We start from the raw sequence: 17,878 nt of genomic DNA on the forward strand, positions 1-17,878 counted from the left end.
TATCCATCATTTACAGCCGCATATGTCTGGATTATGAAAAAAGTTTGGTATAGAAAGTGTCTATAGACTCTTTCTTATCAAAGAAGGCCCATACGTAAGATCAAAGAAGGCCCATATTAGTTTACTAATGTTTCTTTTATACCCCTAAACCTCATTAAGAATAACTCTTTTTTAAAAAAGCTGATAAATTTATTTAAGGGTAGTTTTGTAAACTTATACATTTTTATAAGGCAAACAAGACAATAAATGATGCTCCCTTAAAATGTTTGACTTTTCAAACAGGACAAACAAAGTGGGACGGAGGGAGTATAAAATTGTTGTGAATTATAAGTTATTGTGTCCCAAATTTTATTGAGACTTTTATTTCCAACAAACCCACGCATGATATTTTTGGTTAGAGTGGGTCTTTCAAGCTAGAAGAACTTTTTGGCTGCTAAGTGAGTTTGGAAACAGCTGGATCATGCTAAGCTTCAACTATATGTCACTATAATAAAAAAAAAATGAAACTAGTCTATAAGCTAAGGTTCAACCATATTCAAGAAAAAAGTAATATAACAACTAGTGCTTACAATCAATATCACCATCAATCTTTTTTGTCAAAACTTGTATTGATTTGAAATGCCAAACCTTATACATATGGGTGTGTTTGGATAGAACTTATTTTGCTGAAACTGAAAACTGAAAACTGAAAATACTGTAGCAAAATAATTTTTAAATGTGTGAATAGTACTGTGGGACCCATTTTTAATGAAAAAATTGATAAAAAATGAAATTTGTGGATCCGTGAACAGTACACATGTGCACTGTTCACTGCAGAAAGTCAACATTTGAAAACGCGTGAAAACCAAAAAAAAAAAAAAAAAAAAAAAAAAAAGAACAAAAACGCAGAGTAGAAAACGCAGCCATGAATAAGTTGGATCCAAACATGCACATGTTTGACCTATTCATCATCCATGGTGTCTTCAAAGTTCAAATCGTTTTCTTTGGTCAAGAAAAAAAAAAAGTTTTGTCGAGAGAAATTTTCATTATGAGACATGTGTTTTTCATTTGTTATTTTTTATTATTTTATTTTATTTTTTGGATGGGGTGATGTTTAACACAATTTCTGCAGCCTTTTCAAGCTTTCATGCAGATAGAAAATTGGTGCAATAATTAAATTGCGTATCAGATGAGATAAAACTTGCTAACGTATACTTCTTTTTGTGTCCATACTATTTCTATACAAGATTCCATATACTATTATCAACTTTTCCAATTGAAGTACCCCTTTTTATGTGAGTTTGAGAGTCATGACTATAAGACTTTTTATCCGCTTCTTTCAATTAAATAATTACTAAATAGCCAAAAATCTTATAACTCGACTGGTTGACACCTTATATTTTCAAGAGAGACATTCAAAGTATAAAACTCCTCCTCTCCCCCATTATAAATATTGAATTATCAAAAATATAAAAAACTAGTTACTAAATAAAGTGAGTTTGTAAAATAAATGGACCAAATTGGTCACTAGTTAAATTGAATAAACTTATTTCCATTAATTTGTTTTGCTTAAAAACCAAATGAGTAGATTACACTTTGAATCCGATATTTAGTACTTTAGGGTTTAATTATATGGTTCAACCAGTTACTTTTGAAATTATATCGTTCAAGTTGTTATTTTGAAATATTTGGGATTAATTTATTACTTTTGAAACCATAGAACTTAATCTATTACACTCGTAAACTATACAAGGTTTAAATTGTAACTTTACCAAAAATAAATTGTGCAAAAATACAATATGTAAAGCTTTAAGAAATTATACATACTTCGAAAAATAAACAAAATAATCACAATCACCAACATTAGAAAAAGAGAGAGGTCAATTTTTTATTAATTCTTATCATACTGTGTTCCCAAAATAAAGGTAGGAGAAAATGAGGAAAAATAAAAAGTTTTACACAACAGAATACAAATTTCCAAACCTTTTATTCCACTTTCTAAGATTCAAAATACCAAATATTTGCTTAACCATCTTGTGTTTATAACAATGACAAATTATTTTACATATTTCCTTAGCCCAATATGGTAAATTTATCCAAATATTTGAGGGACATATAATCTGACCTACTCCACTTACTTGATCAGGCATTTCTTGCCTCAAATATCTTTATTAACAAAGTACTAATCCACTAAATCAATTCAATAGAATACATATATAAATAAAACTAGGACATGGTTGAGCATTAATTGTTGCCTTGATGCTTATGATTATCAAAGAAATAGAGCATCGACTCTGTTCAAGTGCACTTAATGTGGGCCGACACACAACTACCTAACACTCCTATCAAGTAATACTATTACAAGACTTTAGTTTTTCTTAATCACATGGTTTACAAGTCAGTTTATCCAGTCATCATTCACTGAACACAGAAAAAACCTGTGTGTTCACCGACAATCTTTTCTTTAATAAGTATCAAAGATACCAATGATAAAACTAGAAACTGGGTTTCAGAATCAAGGGGCTTAGGATTAAAGAACCATCCATCCAGCTTCATGGGAAAGGGGATAAGGGGTCTAATGTTGTGTCAAATTATTGTATTAAAACCTTGATTTGTTTAGAATATTGTACTAATAAAGCGACAAACATTAGCTTAAGAGAGAGGGAAACAGCTGCAACACATACAAAAAGGGGTTTCACATAGATTTTCATGTTGACTAACAAAGTAGTAAATTAGCTTAGTTTTAATATTGCAAATAAAGACATTATTTTGCTTTTGACCAAAATTAAGTGGCAAATGATCCAATTGAAAAGTGTCCATATATGAGTGCAATTCCCTGGGTTTTGTGGGGTAATGATGCTAGAATGCCGGTGCCATTAAGGTTTCACTCTTTGACCGCGGTCCGACAAAGATTGACCTAATACGAAAACTTTGGGGAAGACAATATAGCTAGGTCGGTTAATAATAAGGTTCTTTTTTCTCACCTACCCTTGTTAGGACAAAGAAGTGAAATTTTCCTTGTTAAGTGTTTTGAGGGATTGCAAAATTTCCGGTCCAATCAGCACTATTTTGCCCCCACATAATTTTTTGATATGACATGATTAAATTCTGTTTACACCATCATGCCTCGTCTCATCCTATCTTGTTCTGACACGAATAATATATATATATATATATATATATATATATATATTACTCACATCCAAAACATTCACATCCCTCTCCACTAGCCTACCAACCATTCAATTTCTTTATCCCTCTCTTACTCTTATCAGCAAGGTTGTCAAAATTGGGATCCTACCTAAGATTATGGGAGATAGGTCGTAAATCATAAGATCGGATCATGAATCGTAAGACCCTACATTATTTGAGAAAAAACAAATTAGTATGTTAAATAATTACATAAATTATACATTCATAAAAACCAAAAATTTACATTCATTTGATGTAATTACCATACATCATCACATGACATCCATTTATAAGCATAATTTAAAGAGGCCAAAAATCTCAAAACGTGACACTCTATGGGGATGTTATTTTTCATTTGGTTCAACTAACATTTTATCTCTCTACATCAGAATAACAAAACTTAGTCTATTGGGATGTTATTTTTTATTTGAGTTCAACTGAGTCTTTTGTCAAGTTAAAAAGATTACAAGAAACCAAGTTTGTTTGGAATCGTCAAAATTGTATGATCCTGAACGATCGCTAAGATCTTTGAAAGATCCAGATCATTTTGAGCAAGTAGGATAGTAAAATCGTAAGATCATAGGATTTAGATTGGGATTTTGACAACTATGCTCATCAGTGTCCAAAAAAAGCTTCATTACTAATGGCAAAATACATTCACCACAATGGCAAGACACCCGGTCCAACCTTACCTCCCTTATTGCCATCCTTATAAGATGTCCAGAGCTTTTAAAGAGCTTGACTATTATTCCAAGTGTATATTGTCTCTCTATCCATCACACACTGGATAATTGAGAGGGGGAATTTCTTAGAGTGACCCCAAGATGATAACTAGGAATTTTGAACTCAAGACTCCATGAATTTCATTAGGCCTTAAGAACCACTAGACCAACTATGATATCCCAAATTGTGCAAAACCAATTGGATTGGATTATTTGAATGTATGTTGTGCAGGCATGTGTTGAGTCTCACATTAAATATTTACTAATGCTCCGTCTGTTTCGATAGAAACCCTTATGTAAAGATAGTTTTCTTTGTTTTTTAGTGTTTGGTAGCGTAAAAAAAGATTAGTCAAAGCAAAACTATCGTTGGTCAACATAAAAAGTATGACTTATTTTTAAAAATTGTTTTCCATTAAATTTTTTTGGAAAACAACTCTATCTCACAGTAAGCTAAATAAGGGAAGTTAGGGGATTATTTTTCAACTAATTTAAAGTTGCTATCAAACATTGGAAAATGAGATAGTTTTATAAAAAATGTTTCTTGGAAAATGACTTATTTTCTAGAAAACATCATTTTTTAAACAAACAGAGCGTAAATGGAACTTGGGTTTATATGTGATTGCCAGAAGCCCCAATCGCAATTTAACTAGTCCTTTTGGGGTGTAAGTGTAGATGTGACTATCACTTTCCTGGGTCTTTCCAAATTATATCTGGGTTTAATTTGTTATTAGCCCTTACATTATAGAGTCTAAAATGGAATTTTCCTTAATATATTTCTACCAAATACTGATGGTTTGAAGTGCTTTTTTTTGGCTCGGGCTGATAACAAAGTTCATATTAGGGTTTAATTTGTTATTAGCCCTTAAACGATAGTGTTTAAAATGGAATTTTCCTTAATATTTTTCTACCAAATAATGATGGTTTGAAGTGTTTTTTTTTTTTTTTGGTTTGGGCTGATAACAAAGTTCATATTTGCTCACTCACTCACATATTTAGTGCGTGTACTTCGTGGATCAAGATATACAGGTAACTGGCCCACTGACACCAACCCAAACCCTCCCTATTGGGCAAGCAATGGAAAAATCCATGCATAAAACAGAACCATGGGGCAGGTTTGGGCCGCATTCTCATCACTGTTTCTAGGACAGCATGACTCTGATGGGATTGAGTCAAGGCAAGCTACATGTGGAAATGATTGGTTCTGAGGCAGATTAAAAAAAAAAAAATTTCAGATATTTCATTTAAAATCTTTCATGATTTGTGGTTGTCTACCACATTTGGCTTCCAAGGAATGTCATAGTTCATGAAGAAAGAATTTGGACTAAAGAGAAGCATCATTAAGGATGTTACAAAGCACCACTGCATACCTTTGGTATGATAGTCACTCCACAAGTGTAAATATTTGTTGGGACCAAGGATTGGGGTTCAAGTCTCCATTATGGAGCTTCACACACATACATTTAGATTAGACTAGAATAGAATTTCTATCTTATATTAAAAAAAAAAAAAAAAAGATGTCAAAGCTAGGCTGGAGTTTAAAACCAAGTTCAAGAAGTCAGTTTTAAATGCTACCATTTGTTGTAATTGGGGGGTTGATACAAGTAGTATTTTAATTTGATTCTAGAAATCTTGTGATGCTGTGCTTTTGCCAAAGTGCTATAGTATTGTCTATGTGTTACTGTGCTGAAGGTGCTAGTTTGGATACCTTATAGACGTTTTGTTTAGTTGTTAGTGTGTTTTGCTTTGCCCATTTGTTTTGGCTTGCTTTGGTTTTATAGTTAGTTATGTATTTTGGTAACTGCAGCAGGGAGGTTTCGCTGGTTTCTTGGGATCTCCCTTTGTAATGTGTTTGTTTCAATGACTAAAGCAACCCAAAAAAAAAAAATGTTCTCAGGTCTTTTAGAATTAGTTTTTAGGGAGCCATTTAGCTCTCTGATACAACACCGATTTTTCTAGCTGAAGGGGTGTGCAGAAAACCCACCGACCTATCAAATCCGACCCAACCCGCCAGGTTGGGTCAGTTTTAAAGGCTTGGTGGGCTGGGTTGGGTTACAAAAAAAAACTTATAGCGGATCGAGTTGGGTTTGGGTCATAAAATTACAAACCCACCAAACCCGACCCAGCCCACCCATATAATAATTTTTTTTTAAATCAATTGTAGGGCACTTATATATATATATATATTATATATATATTTAATAATTTAAATTAAAAAAAAACCAGTTTTAGAGTAGCATTTCCTCAGTTCCTCCTACTAATACTAATTTAATATATATATATATATATAATATTATATAATTAATAAATTTTTTTAAATAACCAATTCTTCCTATCTTATATAAAAACTAATTAGTTGACACAAATCCTAATAAATTACCATTGTTGTTTAGTTATTAGTATTGTTTGCATTTAAGGAGTTACATTAATACTAATCTTTCGGTTTTTTTAATATATTAATATTTATATTTTTTTCTACTCAATTTAATAATAATAATTAAAAAAATTTGTCAAACCCATGGGTTCAACCCTGACTCAACCCGACCCATGTGGGTTGGGTTGGATTGGGTTGGGTTGGGTTAGGTTGAATTTTTTTTGACCCACCATGGTAGGTTGGGTCAAAAAATCCCCTCAACCCGACCCATGCACACCCCTAAGCTGAATTAACCGACACAAAAAAATTTAAAATTGCACTCAGCCATAGACGTAAAGAAGTAAAAAACAAGTCCTGGCACAATCACAGTGTGTAGGAAAAGAAAAGAAAAAACTATGATATATTTTCAACAATATATAGTGTGTTGATCCTGTATTGGGTTTGTTTGTTTAATTCTTTTTCCAAAAAATATAAATGATATCTTGCTTCAGCTCATAATAAGGTTTCTGGTAGTTCTTTCATCCCAAAAAAAAAAAAAGGTTTCTGGTAGCTTATTAGTAAAAGCTAATCAACAAATCCAAACTCCAACTACTGTGAGCACAAGAGTATTTGGTTCAAGAAGAGTTCCCATATCTGTAAACTGGGCTCCTAAATAAGCATCCACACTCCACAGCCTATGATCTATACAAACATATAAAACTATTAATACATGCCACTGTCACCATGACTAGGAAACAAAAAAAATTTCTTATATCCAAATATAAGTTCAGGAATTTCACTGTCAACTTTTCTCATTCGCCATCAAAATATACAAATCCTTACAGATAGTTTTAATGAGATGCATTAAGTTACAACAGGTCTATACATTTCCACATTACTGAGTTATTGGCTATTCATGAGCATGTTTCATCAACGAACTTAATGAACCTACAGAAGAAGAGTAAAGATTTCATTGCCTCTTTGTTATGATGAGGAAGAACTCATCTGTACAAATCTTTGAGCTTCCTCAATGTGACCAAAACGGTTGAGAAGTCCAATGATTATAGAGTAATGATCTTCAGATGCCTTTATTTTATATCTATGATGCATTATATTAAATATCCTGCAAGCATCATCCACAAATCCAGCATGATCACAAATAGATAGAACCACTTTGAAAGTGAAATGGTTTGGAGTAAAACCACCCAATCTCATCTGATCAAACTGAGCAATTGCATCTTGACACTGGTTATTATATCCATATGCCTCTATAATTGCAGTCCATGTCATTACTCCCTTAATGGGGATTGCATCAAAAACTGACTTTGCATGACCAATTGCTCCACAACTCCCATACAACTTCACAACTGCAGCAGAGACAAAATGGGTACACTCAAAATTCTTCTTCAAGACTTGTCCATGTACCTCCTTCCCAAGCTTCAAACTTTTAAGTTCACCACAAACACTCAATATCCTAGCTATCGTAACTGAATCTGGCCTGTGTTTTGACAACTGCATTGACCTAAACACAACAAGTGCTTCATTTAGATGCCCATGTTCTACATATGAATCAATCATGGCTGTCCACAAGATCACATTCCTCTGTTCCATACCATCAAACAATTTTAAAGAATACTTCAACAGGCCACACTTTGAGTACATTATCATCAAAGAGGAAACAATAGATACATTAGGTAGGAACCAATTCTTCAAAGCATAAGCATGAATCTCCTTCCCTTGAGTCAGAGCCCTCAACTCTGCACAAACTGGAAGAACAGTGGCAACTGTGACAATATCAGGCTTAAACCCTTCCTGCTGCATCCAAATTATTGATCTCAAAGCCTGCTCGAGCCTCCCATTTGAGGCATAACCTGACATCAAAGCAGTCCAACAAATAGTATTCCTCTCCATTGATGCATAAAACACCTGCCTCCCTGATCCCATGTCCCCACACTTACAATACATGTCAATCAAGGCAGACTGAATGAAAATCTGCCTCGAGTAACTCTTCATCTTCAACACATAAGCATGAACTTCTCGGCCTAATTTATGTGCCCAAACTTCTCCAATAACAGGAAGTATTGTAGTCAGTATAACCGAGTTTGGCCTTATCCCTTCTTCTACCATTCTCCTCACATACTCCAAAGCTTCCTTTTGCAACCTGTTGTGTGCAAAACCCGCAATCATCGCTCCCCACACCACAACATCCCTCTCCCCAATCTCTTCAAAAACGCGACGCGCAAGCTTAATCTTTCCACATTTAAAGTACATATCAACCAAACTCGTCCCAAGAATTGAACTATCAAAAAAACCATTCTTTATCAAAAGGGCATGAGTCTTTAAACCTTGCCAAAGCGCAGATGCACCGGCGAAACTCTTGATGACATTAGAAAAAGAATAAACATTCAATCCGACCCCTAATTCCCTCATTTCAGTATAAGTCGAAAGCACATCACGATATCGCCGCCTACCCGATAACACACTCCCTCTAAGCAAGGCATTCCACGAATACACATTCTTACTAGAACATTCATCAAACAGTTGGTGTGCATCTTCAATCGACCCACAAGCCGTGTACATATTCACAAGTTTTGTTCGTAAAAACTCGTTATTTTCAAGCCCATTAATCCTTATATGAGTGTGAACTTGTTTCCCTTCGGTTAAGGATTTGGTTCGAACACAAGCAGTAATAAGAGAAGAAAAAGTGGTGGGGTTAACAGGTATACCTTGTTGGTCCAAGTAGTCCAATATGGCAAATGCTTGTTTGAGCTTGTTTTGCTTAGCAAATCTTTGGATGTCTTTGTAAATGGCATATGGGTTTTTGGTGTGGAGTGGTAAAGATTCTGGGAATGCATCTTTTTGTGAAAATGGTGGTGGCTTTTTGGATGGAAATTTGGATGTTTTTTTGCGTTGTTGTTGGTGGGTGTTTGATGGTGGTGGTTTTTGGTTATGGGTTTGGATTGGTACTGGGGATTTTGCTGAGGCTTTGGTTTTGAAGAAGTGGGAGTTTCTGTTGTGGGTGTAGTTAGTGAAGGGATTTGGGTGGAGATGTAGAGTCCATGGAAGTGTAACTTCCATGGGTTTGTCTTTTGGGGTTCACAAAATCACTGAGTTTGATTGGTTTGGAGAGAACAGTAGAAATTGGGTTTGGTTGCTTGTAAGGGCCTAGGCGCTTCAAGCCAAATATTTTATTTGGATATGGCACTTGACATAGTTTTTTAAGTTTTGGGAGTTTTTGCTTTTCAACGAATAAAATCCTAGTTTTTAAACTAAATTAATAAAGCTTTGGATTTTGTCAATTCCAAAGTGAAAGACCTCATGAATAAAATTCAAGAGCTCTAAGGTGAAGAATTGATTTGAAAAACTGAAATTGTGCAAATTTGTGGCTTACAGAAGGTGATAAGAATTCTAAAACATTTATGCAATCATTTAGAAGAAGAATGAATTTTTATAGAAGCTTAAAGATGATAATGGGGCTTGACTATGGGAGAGAATGGAATTTGGGCAGTTTTTTTTTTTTTTTAATCACTTTCAAGGTTTACTTAGCTCTGCTTGTTACCATAAAAATGAAATCATAACTTTAAATCTTATCATAATTTTAATTATATAAAAAATTTCACAATTTGATAACGACAAGTTCTTATGTATATAAGGTAAAATTGTGAGACTAGTCACTTCTTACCCAGTAAGATAAACTCGTTATGCGTATGGACTTATATCCTCAAGTGCTATTAGTGACTCAAACTCAAGTTTTTGTGACGAGGAGAATAAAGGTCAACCACTAAACAAATTCTTAGAATTTATAAATTGTGATTGATTTACAATAAAAATGATATGTAAAAATTGATGTTACACTAATTATAAATTTATAATATGCTAAACTCAACAAATTATGAAAATTTTATGAGATTTGTTGTTTATAACCTTGAAAAATAAAAGCTTTAAAAAGTAAGTGGACAATGTTTCACTTACTCTTCCACACGAATATACCAAATCAAATCCAAGACTATGTTCCCGAATAATCTAGGCAGGTACTATGTGTCTGGCTGAGAAGTGTCAGAAGTGCTTAAACTTAAAGCCTTAAAAAAACAAACCCCACCAAAACAATGCTTTCTCTCATTTCTCCTTCACCTCCTCTCCTTCACTTCACCACTAACAAAGCCACTCTTCAAAATTTCATCATTCCAAGTACTTCTTCTAACACAAGAGGCAGTAGAGGAAGATGGGTACCACGAACTGTTACAAGAGTCTCATCCTCAGATGAAACAAAGGTTGCTACTGCATCAATCCCAACAACAACAACAACAACGAAGGTAAATGTTGTTGATGATGACGAGGATGTTGTTGTAGAATCTGCCGAGGAAGTTGTGAGAAAATTCTATGATGGAATCAATGGCCGCGACTTGGCCTCCGTGGAGGACCTCATTGCCAGTAACTGCGTGTACGAGGACCTTATCTTTGCAACTCCTTTTGTTGGTCGCAAGGTACACCACATTTCTCAACCTATTTTTCTTCAAATGTCACACACACTGCCACGCATGCGTATGTATAATTGTATGTGGATATTTTACGTTAGTATATTTACTCGTATAGGCAAAACTACAATACAATGATACAATAAAATTCTTTAGGGGCTGCATTGCTTAATGTAGTACAAATAGTAAATATATGATTTATTGATCAAAACAATCAAATGGTTAAATTTAATTGAAAAACTCAAGCTAAGCTACTAGGAAATTGTATCTAAAATTTGCCGAAATCTCCCTTTTTGTTAACGGATCCACCCTCTTCCCCTTAAATTGTAATTCATGATTTTGAACATTTAATCTTTTCTTAATCCATATTTTTAGGATACTCAGTTAACAAAACCTTGTCTTTAAACAATTGAAAAGGCTGTATGTAATTCTCGTAAAAAAGTTGTATCTAGTCAAAAAAACTGAGGACAAGTGTAACCAAACGAGCATCCATATATGAAGAAAAATGATTTAAGTATTAAATCATGTTAGAACAAAATGTATATTGGTATGGTGTTTTATGATCAGGGGAAAATCAGGCCAAACCTTAGTCCACCCCAACTTGGACTTCAACTTGGTGTCCAAAATATAATAATTTAGACTGAATGTTTCCAGGTCTAAAGTCATCACTTTAGTTTTGAGTATTGATTCTCCACTCTCTGTTTTTTTTTTTGAGTCGTGTTGATTGTCCTATTGTGAAAGATGGATCTATCCCAATTCTAATATGATTAGGAGCTATTAGGATAAGCAAACTGAACACTAACTGGTCCATGATAATTAAGTCACATATCCTTTTCTAGTCCTTTATGGTAAAATGCGCCTATTTTTTCCAAGAAAGAATGAACAATATAATTCAAGAATTCTTCCTAGTTCCTATCATACTGATAATGCTTTCTTTGACTTTTGCTTCTATATATCCAAAATACCAATCCTACATTTTGTTCTCCAATATCCTAAATAGGCAGTTTCTGTGTCTATTTGAGGTACATAAATTCGCCATATCTATCAACCATGCAGATGAACCTGCTTCATCTCGTATATCTTCTATAACAAAGCCACTCCCAGTTTCATTACTCCTTGTAGTACTTCTCCTAACACAAGAAGTAGAAGAAGGAGGGTGTCACTGACTTTTAATAGGGTCTCATCACCAAGAACAATAACTACAACACATGGTGATGATGATGAGGATGTCATACAGTCTGCTGCATATATTGTGAGGAACTTCTACAAGGGAATCAATGTCCACGATTTGGTCTCCGTGGAAGAACTCATTGCAGGCAACTGTGTGAATGATGTATAGAGAGAAAGAAGTAAGATAATTAACATGGTTTGGCCTAATGGTTCATCTCCACAGCCGAATCTAAGCAGCTATACTGAATATGTGTTACAATGGATCTAATGTACATTAACTTTAGTATGGTAACACTAAAGACATGGTAGCCCTTGGTATACAAAATTATGGTAGTCCATGGTATTCTAGAAAACCACGATCTATGATAATATCCTCATGTATAATTTAAATATTTTAGAATTCATAACTTTCAATGAAGTATAAGAATGTCTTTCAGGAGCTTATTAAACTGACATTCTCATATTGTTTCATCACTCCCTTTATTTTTTTTATTATATAGATTCATGTGACTTTAGCACCCTTTGAATTTCATGAAGTGGATTTGAGTTTGTTGATAAGGAAGCATATTAAAAGTCAATGATGTCTCTGAGAATTACTAGTGTTCGTTCACATGGTGGAGGGGAATAAAGTAACAGCAGGGAAGATGTTTTCTTCAATAGATTTTGTTTGGTGGTAACAGTTAATGAGATAGGGCAAAAGAGAAACACCTCCTCTCTCCTGGGTTTCTTATTGCAGGATTCTAAATTGGACATTTTTCAAAGGAATCACTCATAAAAATTTCTAATCTGATTTATCAACCTAAAGATACAATCTTTAGACCAATTTGAATCATTGAAAACCTCAGCAACTTGATACAGCATGAATATGACTATATGGAAAAAAAAAAAAAAAAAAAAAAAAAAAAAGTGGTAAAAACATCCCTCTGTTTCATTTATGTATCTCTTCCCTTCTCTAAACATAGTTTGATTCAATATGTAGGAAATCCTGCAGTTCTTCAAAAAATTCACTGATTCCACCTCCATAGACCTCCAATTTGTTATTGATGATTTGTCTACTGAGGATTCCTCAGCAGTTGGAGTGACATGGCATTTAGGTATGTTGAAAAATATCCTATGCTTTTTACCTTCTTTCATCCCAGTAAGTATCAGTTACCTCTTTAGATTTTTTTTATTTTCAACCTGATTAATGTGGGAAATAACTTCAGATTGGAGGAAGAGGCCTTTTCCTTTTAGCAAAGGATGCAGCTTTTATCGATTGGAGGTCGTGAATAAAAAGAGACAAATAATGTAAGTGATATTTTAATGTTGAGTATGTAGTACACTATATACTATCTGCAATGGATTATCTAACCCTAGTTGAAAGAATCTGCCTTAAGAGAATTTCGTTAACCCTTAAATAAGGGTATTGTTTGCAATCACAATTTGGTTCCACAAAAAGAAAATAATTTGAATTCTGGGTTGAAACATAATTGATTGTGAGAGTCCAATGTTTCTTCACTTTGTATATATCTTTGAGATGATGCAAATGGGAGCTATCAAAACATCAAAACTTGCTTAATCCTGATGTAAATACAAATAAATTTTCAATTTAAGAATAAAAGAACTTGCATCATGTGCTAGCAGCCTAGTGCCTGACCTTACAAGTTGGCATGTTTAATCTCAGTCCAAAAGGTAATACTTGTCCTATAATTTATTTATTTTTATCTAAATTAGATAAAAATTCCATTCCACCCTGATTTCTTTATTTGGATGTGGTAATCATTAGATTACTTGGCTAATTCTTTTTGAAAACCCAATTGAACATATTTTTATAACTACCATTTCAACATGATAGATTCTTTATATTCATGATGATTGTACTATTAGTTTTGGACAAATTTGCAGAATATGGCATTGAGTTAACCTACCTGAGACATAATGATTGGACAACCTCAGACTAGAGGTTCTGCTTTAACCTCACCAGCTCCAACCTGGCAAAAGGAGCACCTTCTCACCCTTAGCCAACATAGGGTCCATTGCTCATGTCCTTTTTGGTATAACTTTAGTATGTTGGACTCCATGGTGCCACCAAATCAATGATAAGAATCTCCATTATGTTAAGCCTTGCTGCTCCTGTTCCTTCCTGAAAGACCAAAGATTTTAAAGAGAAGAAACCCTTGAAATGCAATACCTTGTCATCCAAGATGCCAATCATACAATGAGGCCCTTTTCTTCAATACTTAAATAGTAAATTAAGATGATAACTTACATATTTATGGAGGAATTCAATACTCCCAAATAAAAGGGAGTTAGTCTATGGTCCATTCAGTAATAAATAAATAGGACTTTCTATTGGGAAAAATCACTGATTAACCACAACTGCTTAAAGTTAAATGGTGTATGCCTTAAGATATGTTTTTTAATTATAAACAAAGTTTAGTTACAAAATTGGTTGTAAATTTAGGCTACAATTTTACTCAATATCTTTTTATTGAGGGTGAATTTTGACAAGTCCACCATTGGATTACATCTTCTTCTTATATTCTCCATGCTTGCAAAATTTCTTAAAAATTAAAGATCTCAATAAATTATTTAAATTGCAAGTTTTTGTAATTTAAAATTATGCATAAAATATAAGCTTATAGATCATATAATAAATAATATCCAATTGACACAAAATTTGAAATGTATATTAAAAGCGTAAAAAACATACAATTCAACGGTTATATTTTCAAAATATGTAGTAATGTTTATTTTATTAAGGTTGTAGCCTTAGGCTACAACTAATTTTATAACTAAACTTTGTCCTTTAATCATATTGTACAACTGGTTATTTTAATCATATAGTCTCTCTTGGCCATTTGAAGCCATGCTTTACATACTTCTTACCGATATGGTCTTGCTGTGATTTTCCACTTTAATTTCAAGGGTGCATATCTTTCATTTGAATGAGAAATTGAAAACAGGATCAGGTTAGCTCTGCCAGCCCACTGACAATTCCCTCTTGTTGTTCCTTCATTAATCATTACTTTAGACTTTTAGTGCTTACCATGAGGAAGCAAAATGTAAAGGATAGACAATAAGAGGTAGATTTATGGTTAATTACGAAGATTATATCCCAATTTTTTGTTGGTAATATAAAATTCTCCAACAAACTGCTTATTATATATGGAGCAATTCTCTACTAGGAAACTTGTTTCGATCAGAAACTGCTAGCGTACTCTATAAAACCTCATCTAAAAGAATTCGTGTTTATTTAGTTCATAAGATGCTTATAACATATTTGCACCATGCACTGCAAAGATTGCATAGATTGTGTTGTGAGACTAATCTTGCTTTTTTCAAAATACAGTTATGGACGAGATGTTGTAGAACCTGCAATCAAACCTGGGGAAGCAGCTTTGGTATGTAAATTAGCCATCACACACATTTTTTGCCCTTTAGATGTCAGGAAATAATACACATGTCCAGAGATAGACTGGAAAACAAGGAAAAAAATTAGAAGAGAGATAAAAATAAAATGTCAGAATACTACTCTGTCTGGGTGCACATGCATGCGTGAATGCTTTCCTTCATATCCTCATATTACCCCTAAAATCTAAAAATTATTTTGGTTGAACTTGAGTATGCATTGGTCTGTTTCAGCCCTTGCTTAAATCCACTAAGTTGGTGTTGAGATTGCATGAATTTGGAAAGAAACTTATTGTATCTCACCTCTGATACACTAATTTTTTTCCCTGATAACCCATATATTTCAATTTTCTGATGGTCTTCCTAGGAACCAACTGATATAAAAAATAAATTTTGCATTGATGGATAAAAATTTAAAATTGTATTGATTCAGTTATTATGCTTATGCATACATTTTGTCCTTCTAATCAAATTACTGTATGTGTGCAGGTGATTATCAGAGGTGTAACTTGGCTTCTGCAGCAATTTCCTCAGCTGGCAGACCGGCTATGATAGCAGCTATCAAGCAATTATTTTTTCATCTTTAATAGAAATGATTATAGGGTTATTTAAATTTGATAAAAAGATTTAAATTTTAGGTTCAAATGTATAGTTAAATCTGCCCCCAACCACACTGTATTCTTTACTACGCTGTTAATTTAATATGCAACAACATATTTGGTGATCAGTTTCTTCATTTATATCATTACAGTAAAATATTTCTGGTGAGCTATGCACTTTGTGGTCACATGCTGTATTTTAAAGCCACAATGTTTTTCTTACATAGAACACATTAAACACCAAGAAAAAGATCATAGCTAAATAACTTGATTAATGCCATTGGGCCTCTTCTGTGGGTTCAAAAACTTGGGGTCAAATCCCCTACTTACATTCAGCAAAAATAAATAAACATGGATGCCATGGTAGAAGATGCCTGTAGAATAGAACATAGTGAAAACTTATAGTTTTTTTTTTTTTTTTTTTTCCTTCATTTTTTCAAAATTTTATTTTAGTTTTAATAGTAGATAACAAGAGAAAATTTTAAAAAGATACAGACTCATCCATCAGTTTACAGAAGGACCTTAGAGCCATTGACAATTCGACCAGCTCATGTTCATGTTGGCTTTTGAAGCTATTTTGGCCAAACCAGCTGCTTCATTTGTGCCATAAATCCATTTTGACTGAGAGTTAAAACGTTCAAAATATCAAAAAGAATAGGATACACCTTACATGCAATCTTCATTTATACCAGATCAGGTTGCTCATGCAAGAGAAAGCCGAAATGACCAAAAAAATCTCGCAGTAATAACTCTTTCTATAACGTCACATGAGCTATCTCACAGAGTTGTCATCAGCGCCATAGCCATGAATGGGCAAAGAGAAAGCTAAAATTACCACGATGCTCAAAGTCACAAAGAAGATTTTGGACAATTCCAAACTTCACCACTTTGATGATAACAAAATGACTTTCTCAAATTTTTTTTCCATTTAACTTTATTATTAGAAGAATTTTGTTAATTGACCAGCCGAGAAAGAAAGTGGAAAACTAGCATCTCGACTTTTTAAAACTCGAGTTCCAGACTTCTAACTTAACGATGTAGACGAAAATTCCACATGGAACTCGAGTCTCAGAGACTTGAGTTCCAGGGGATACTCGTACATGAAGACGAACAGATCCACGGAGAAAAAGAAAAAACAGAAGAAGAAAACACAGAGAAGAAGAACACCAGCACCAGATTGCGTCCAATCGGAGCTCCAGCGTTCTTGCTCTGTTCTTCGTCTCTTCGTCCACCCAGTCGCCGAAGATCAGATCATCCACCCAGTCGTTGAAGATCAAATCGTCCACCAGCACCAGATCGCCCACCCAGATCGCTCTGTTCTTCTTCCTTCTTCTCCAACCAGATCGTCTTCTTCGGCGCTGCGTTCTTCAGGTTTTGTTTTTCTTCAAGTCCGACAAAAATCGAGTTTGTAAGACTCGGTTTTGGTTTTTAGAACTCAAGTCTTATAGACTCGAGATCTATGTGGCTAAATCGGCACACGGCAGCAGTAAAACTTGAGTTTGAAAGCGTCAATTTTCGTCATCAATCTCAAGTTTTAGAAACTTGAGATGCTATTTTCCATAATCCTTTCAAACAATAGTTAACTTACTATATACAACCCCTTCACACTATTAGTCTGCAAATTCCCCCTGACTTTCTCATTCAGACTAACCAAAACCGTGGCTGAAAGTCTGAAACCAAAAGTTCATGACTAGAAATTCACTACTATTATGTTTGAAAAGGCAAAGTGGATGATTTTGATCCAGAGGCATTCTTCTACATCCTTTTAAATTGAAACTCATTTTGCAAATTCTTCCTTTTGTTACAAAACACGAGAAGGTATTATTATAAACTACATTTCTCTTCTCATCATTACCCTTCTAACCAATTTAGAGCCTAGTTTTTCTGTTGGAAAATTCTTTAATGCGACCTATAAGACATAAATCCTGTCAAGCCAAAAATAAAATATTTTTCATTATAAAGGGAGAGAAAAAAAAAACAGTCAAAGTTTACATCAACCTT

The 17,878-nt window shown here is 33.8% G+C and overlaps 2 protein-coding genes across 2 annotated transcripts; one reads left to right on the forward strand and one right to left on the reverse strand.

Annotated features, from left to right (window-relative positions):
* Window positions 1-7,029: 7,029 nt before the first annotated feature.
* On the reverse strand, window positions 7,030-9,434 carry LOC115960926 (pentatricopeptide repeat-containing protein At1g71460, chloroplastic). The gene has a single exon (XM_031079958.1). It carries the CDS (start codon window positions 9,319-9,321, stop codon window positions 7,228-7,230), a length of 2,094 nt encoding a protein of 697 aa, XP_030935818.1. The 5' UTR covers window positions 9,322-9,434; the 3' UTR covers window positions 7,030-7,227.
* A 793-nt stretch (window positions 9,435-10,227) lies between these two features.
* LOC115959053 lies at window positions 10,228-16,005 on the forward strand. Its single transcript, XM_031077349.1, has 5 exons — window positions 10,228-10,727; window positions 12,868-12,982; window positions 13,094-13,175; window positions 15,220-15,271; window positions 15,768-16,005. The coding sequence occupies exons 1-5, from the start codon at window positions 10,350-10,352 to the stop codon at window positions 15,828-15,830; spliced, it is 690 nt and encodes a 229-aa protein (XP_030933209.1). The 5' UTR covers window positions 10,228-10,349; the 3' UTR covers window positions 15,831-16,005.
* The last annotated feature ends 1,873 nt before the right edge of the window (window positions 16,006-17,878 follow it).

This window comes from Quercus lobata, chromosome 9 (assembly GCF_001633185.2).
Source record: "Quercus lobata isolate SW786 chromosome 9, ValleyOak3.0 Primary Assembly, whole genome shotgun sequence".
NCBI classification, from domain to species: Eukaryota; Viridiplantae; Streptophyta; class Magnoliopsida; order Fagales; family Fagaceae; genus Quercus; species Quercus lobata.

Bases quoted from the DNA above. Each gene is read 5' to 3' on its own strand.
- LOC115960926 (XM_031079958.1), bottom strand. From the start codon at position 9,321: ATGGAAGTTACACTTCCATGGACTCTACATCTCCACCCAAATCCCTTC.
- LOC115959053 (XM_031077349.1), top strand. From the start codon at position 10,350: ATGCTTTCTCTCATTTCTCCTTCACCTCCTCTCCTTCACTTCACCACT. The intron at 10,728-12,867 runs GTACACCACATT...TTCAATATGTAG, and splicing joins CTCCTTTTGTTGGTCGCAAG to GAAATCCTGCAGTTCTTCAA. The intron at 12,983-13,093 runs GTATGTTGAAAA...AAATAACTTCAG, and splicing joins TGGAGTGACATGGCATTTAG to ATTGGAGGAAGAGGCCTTTT.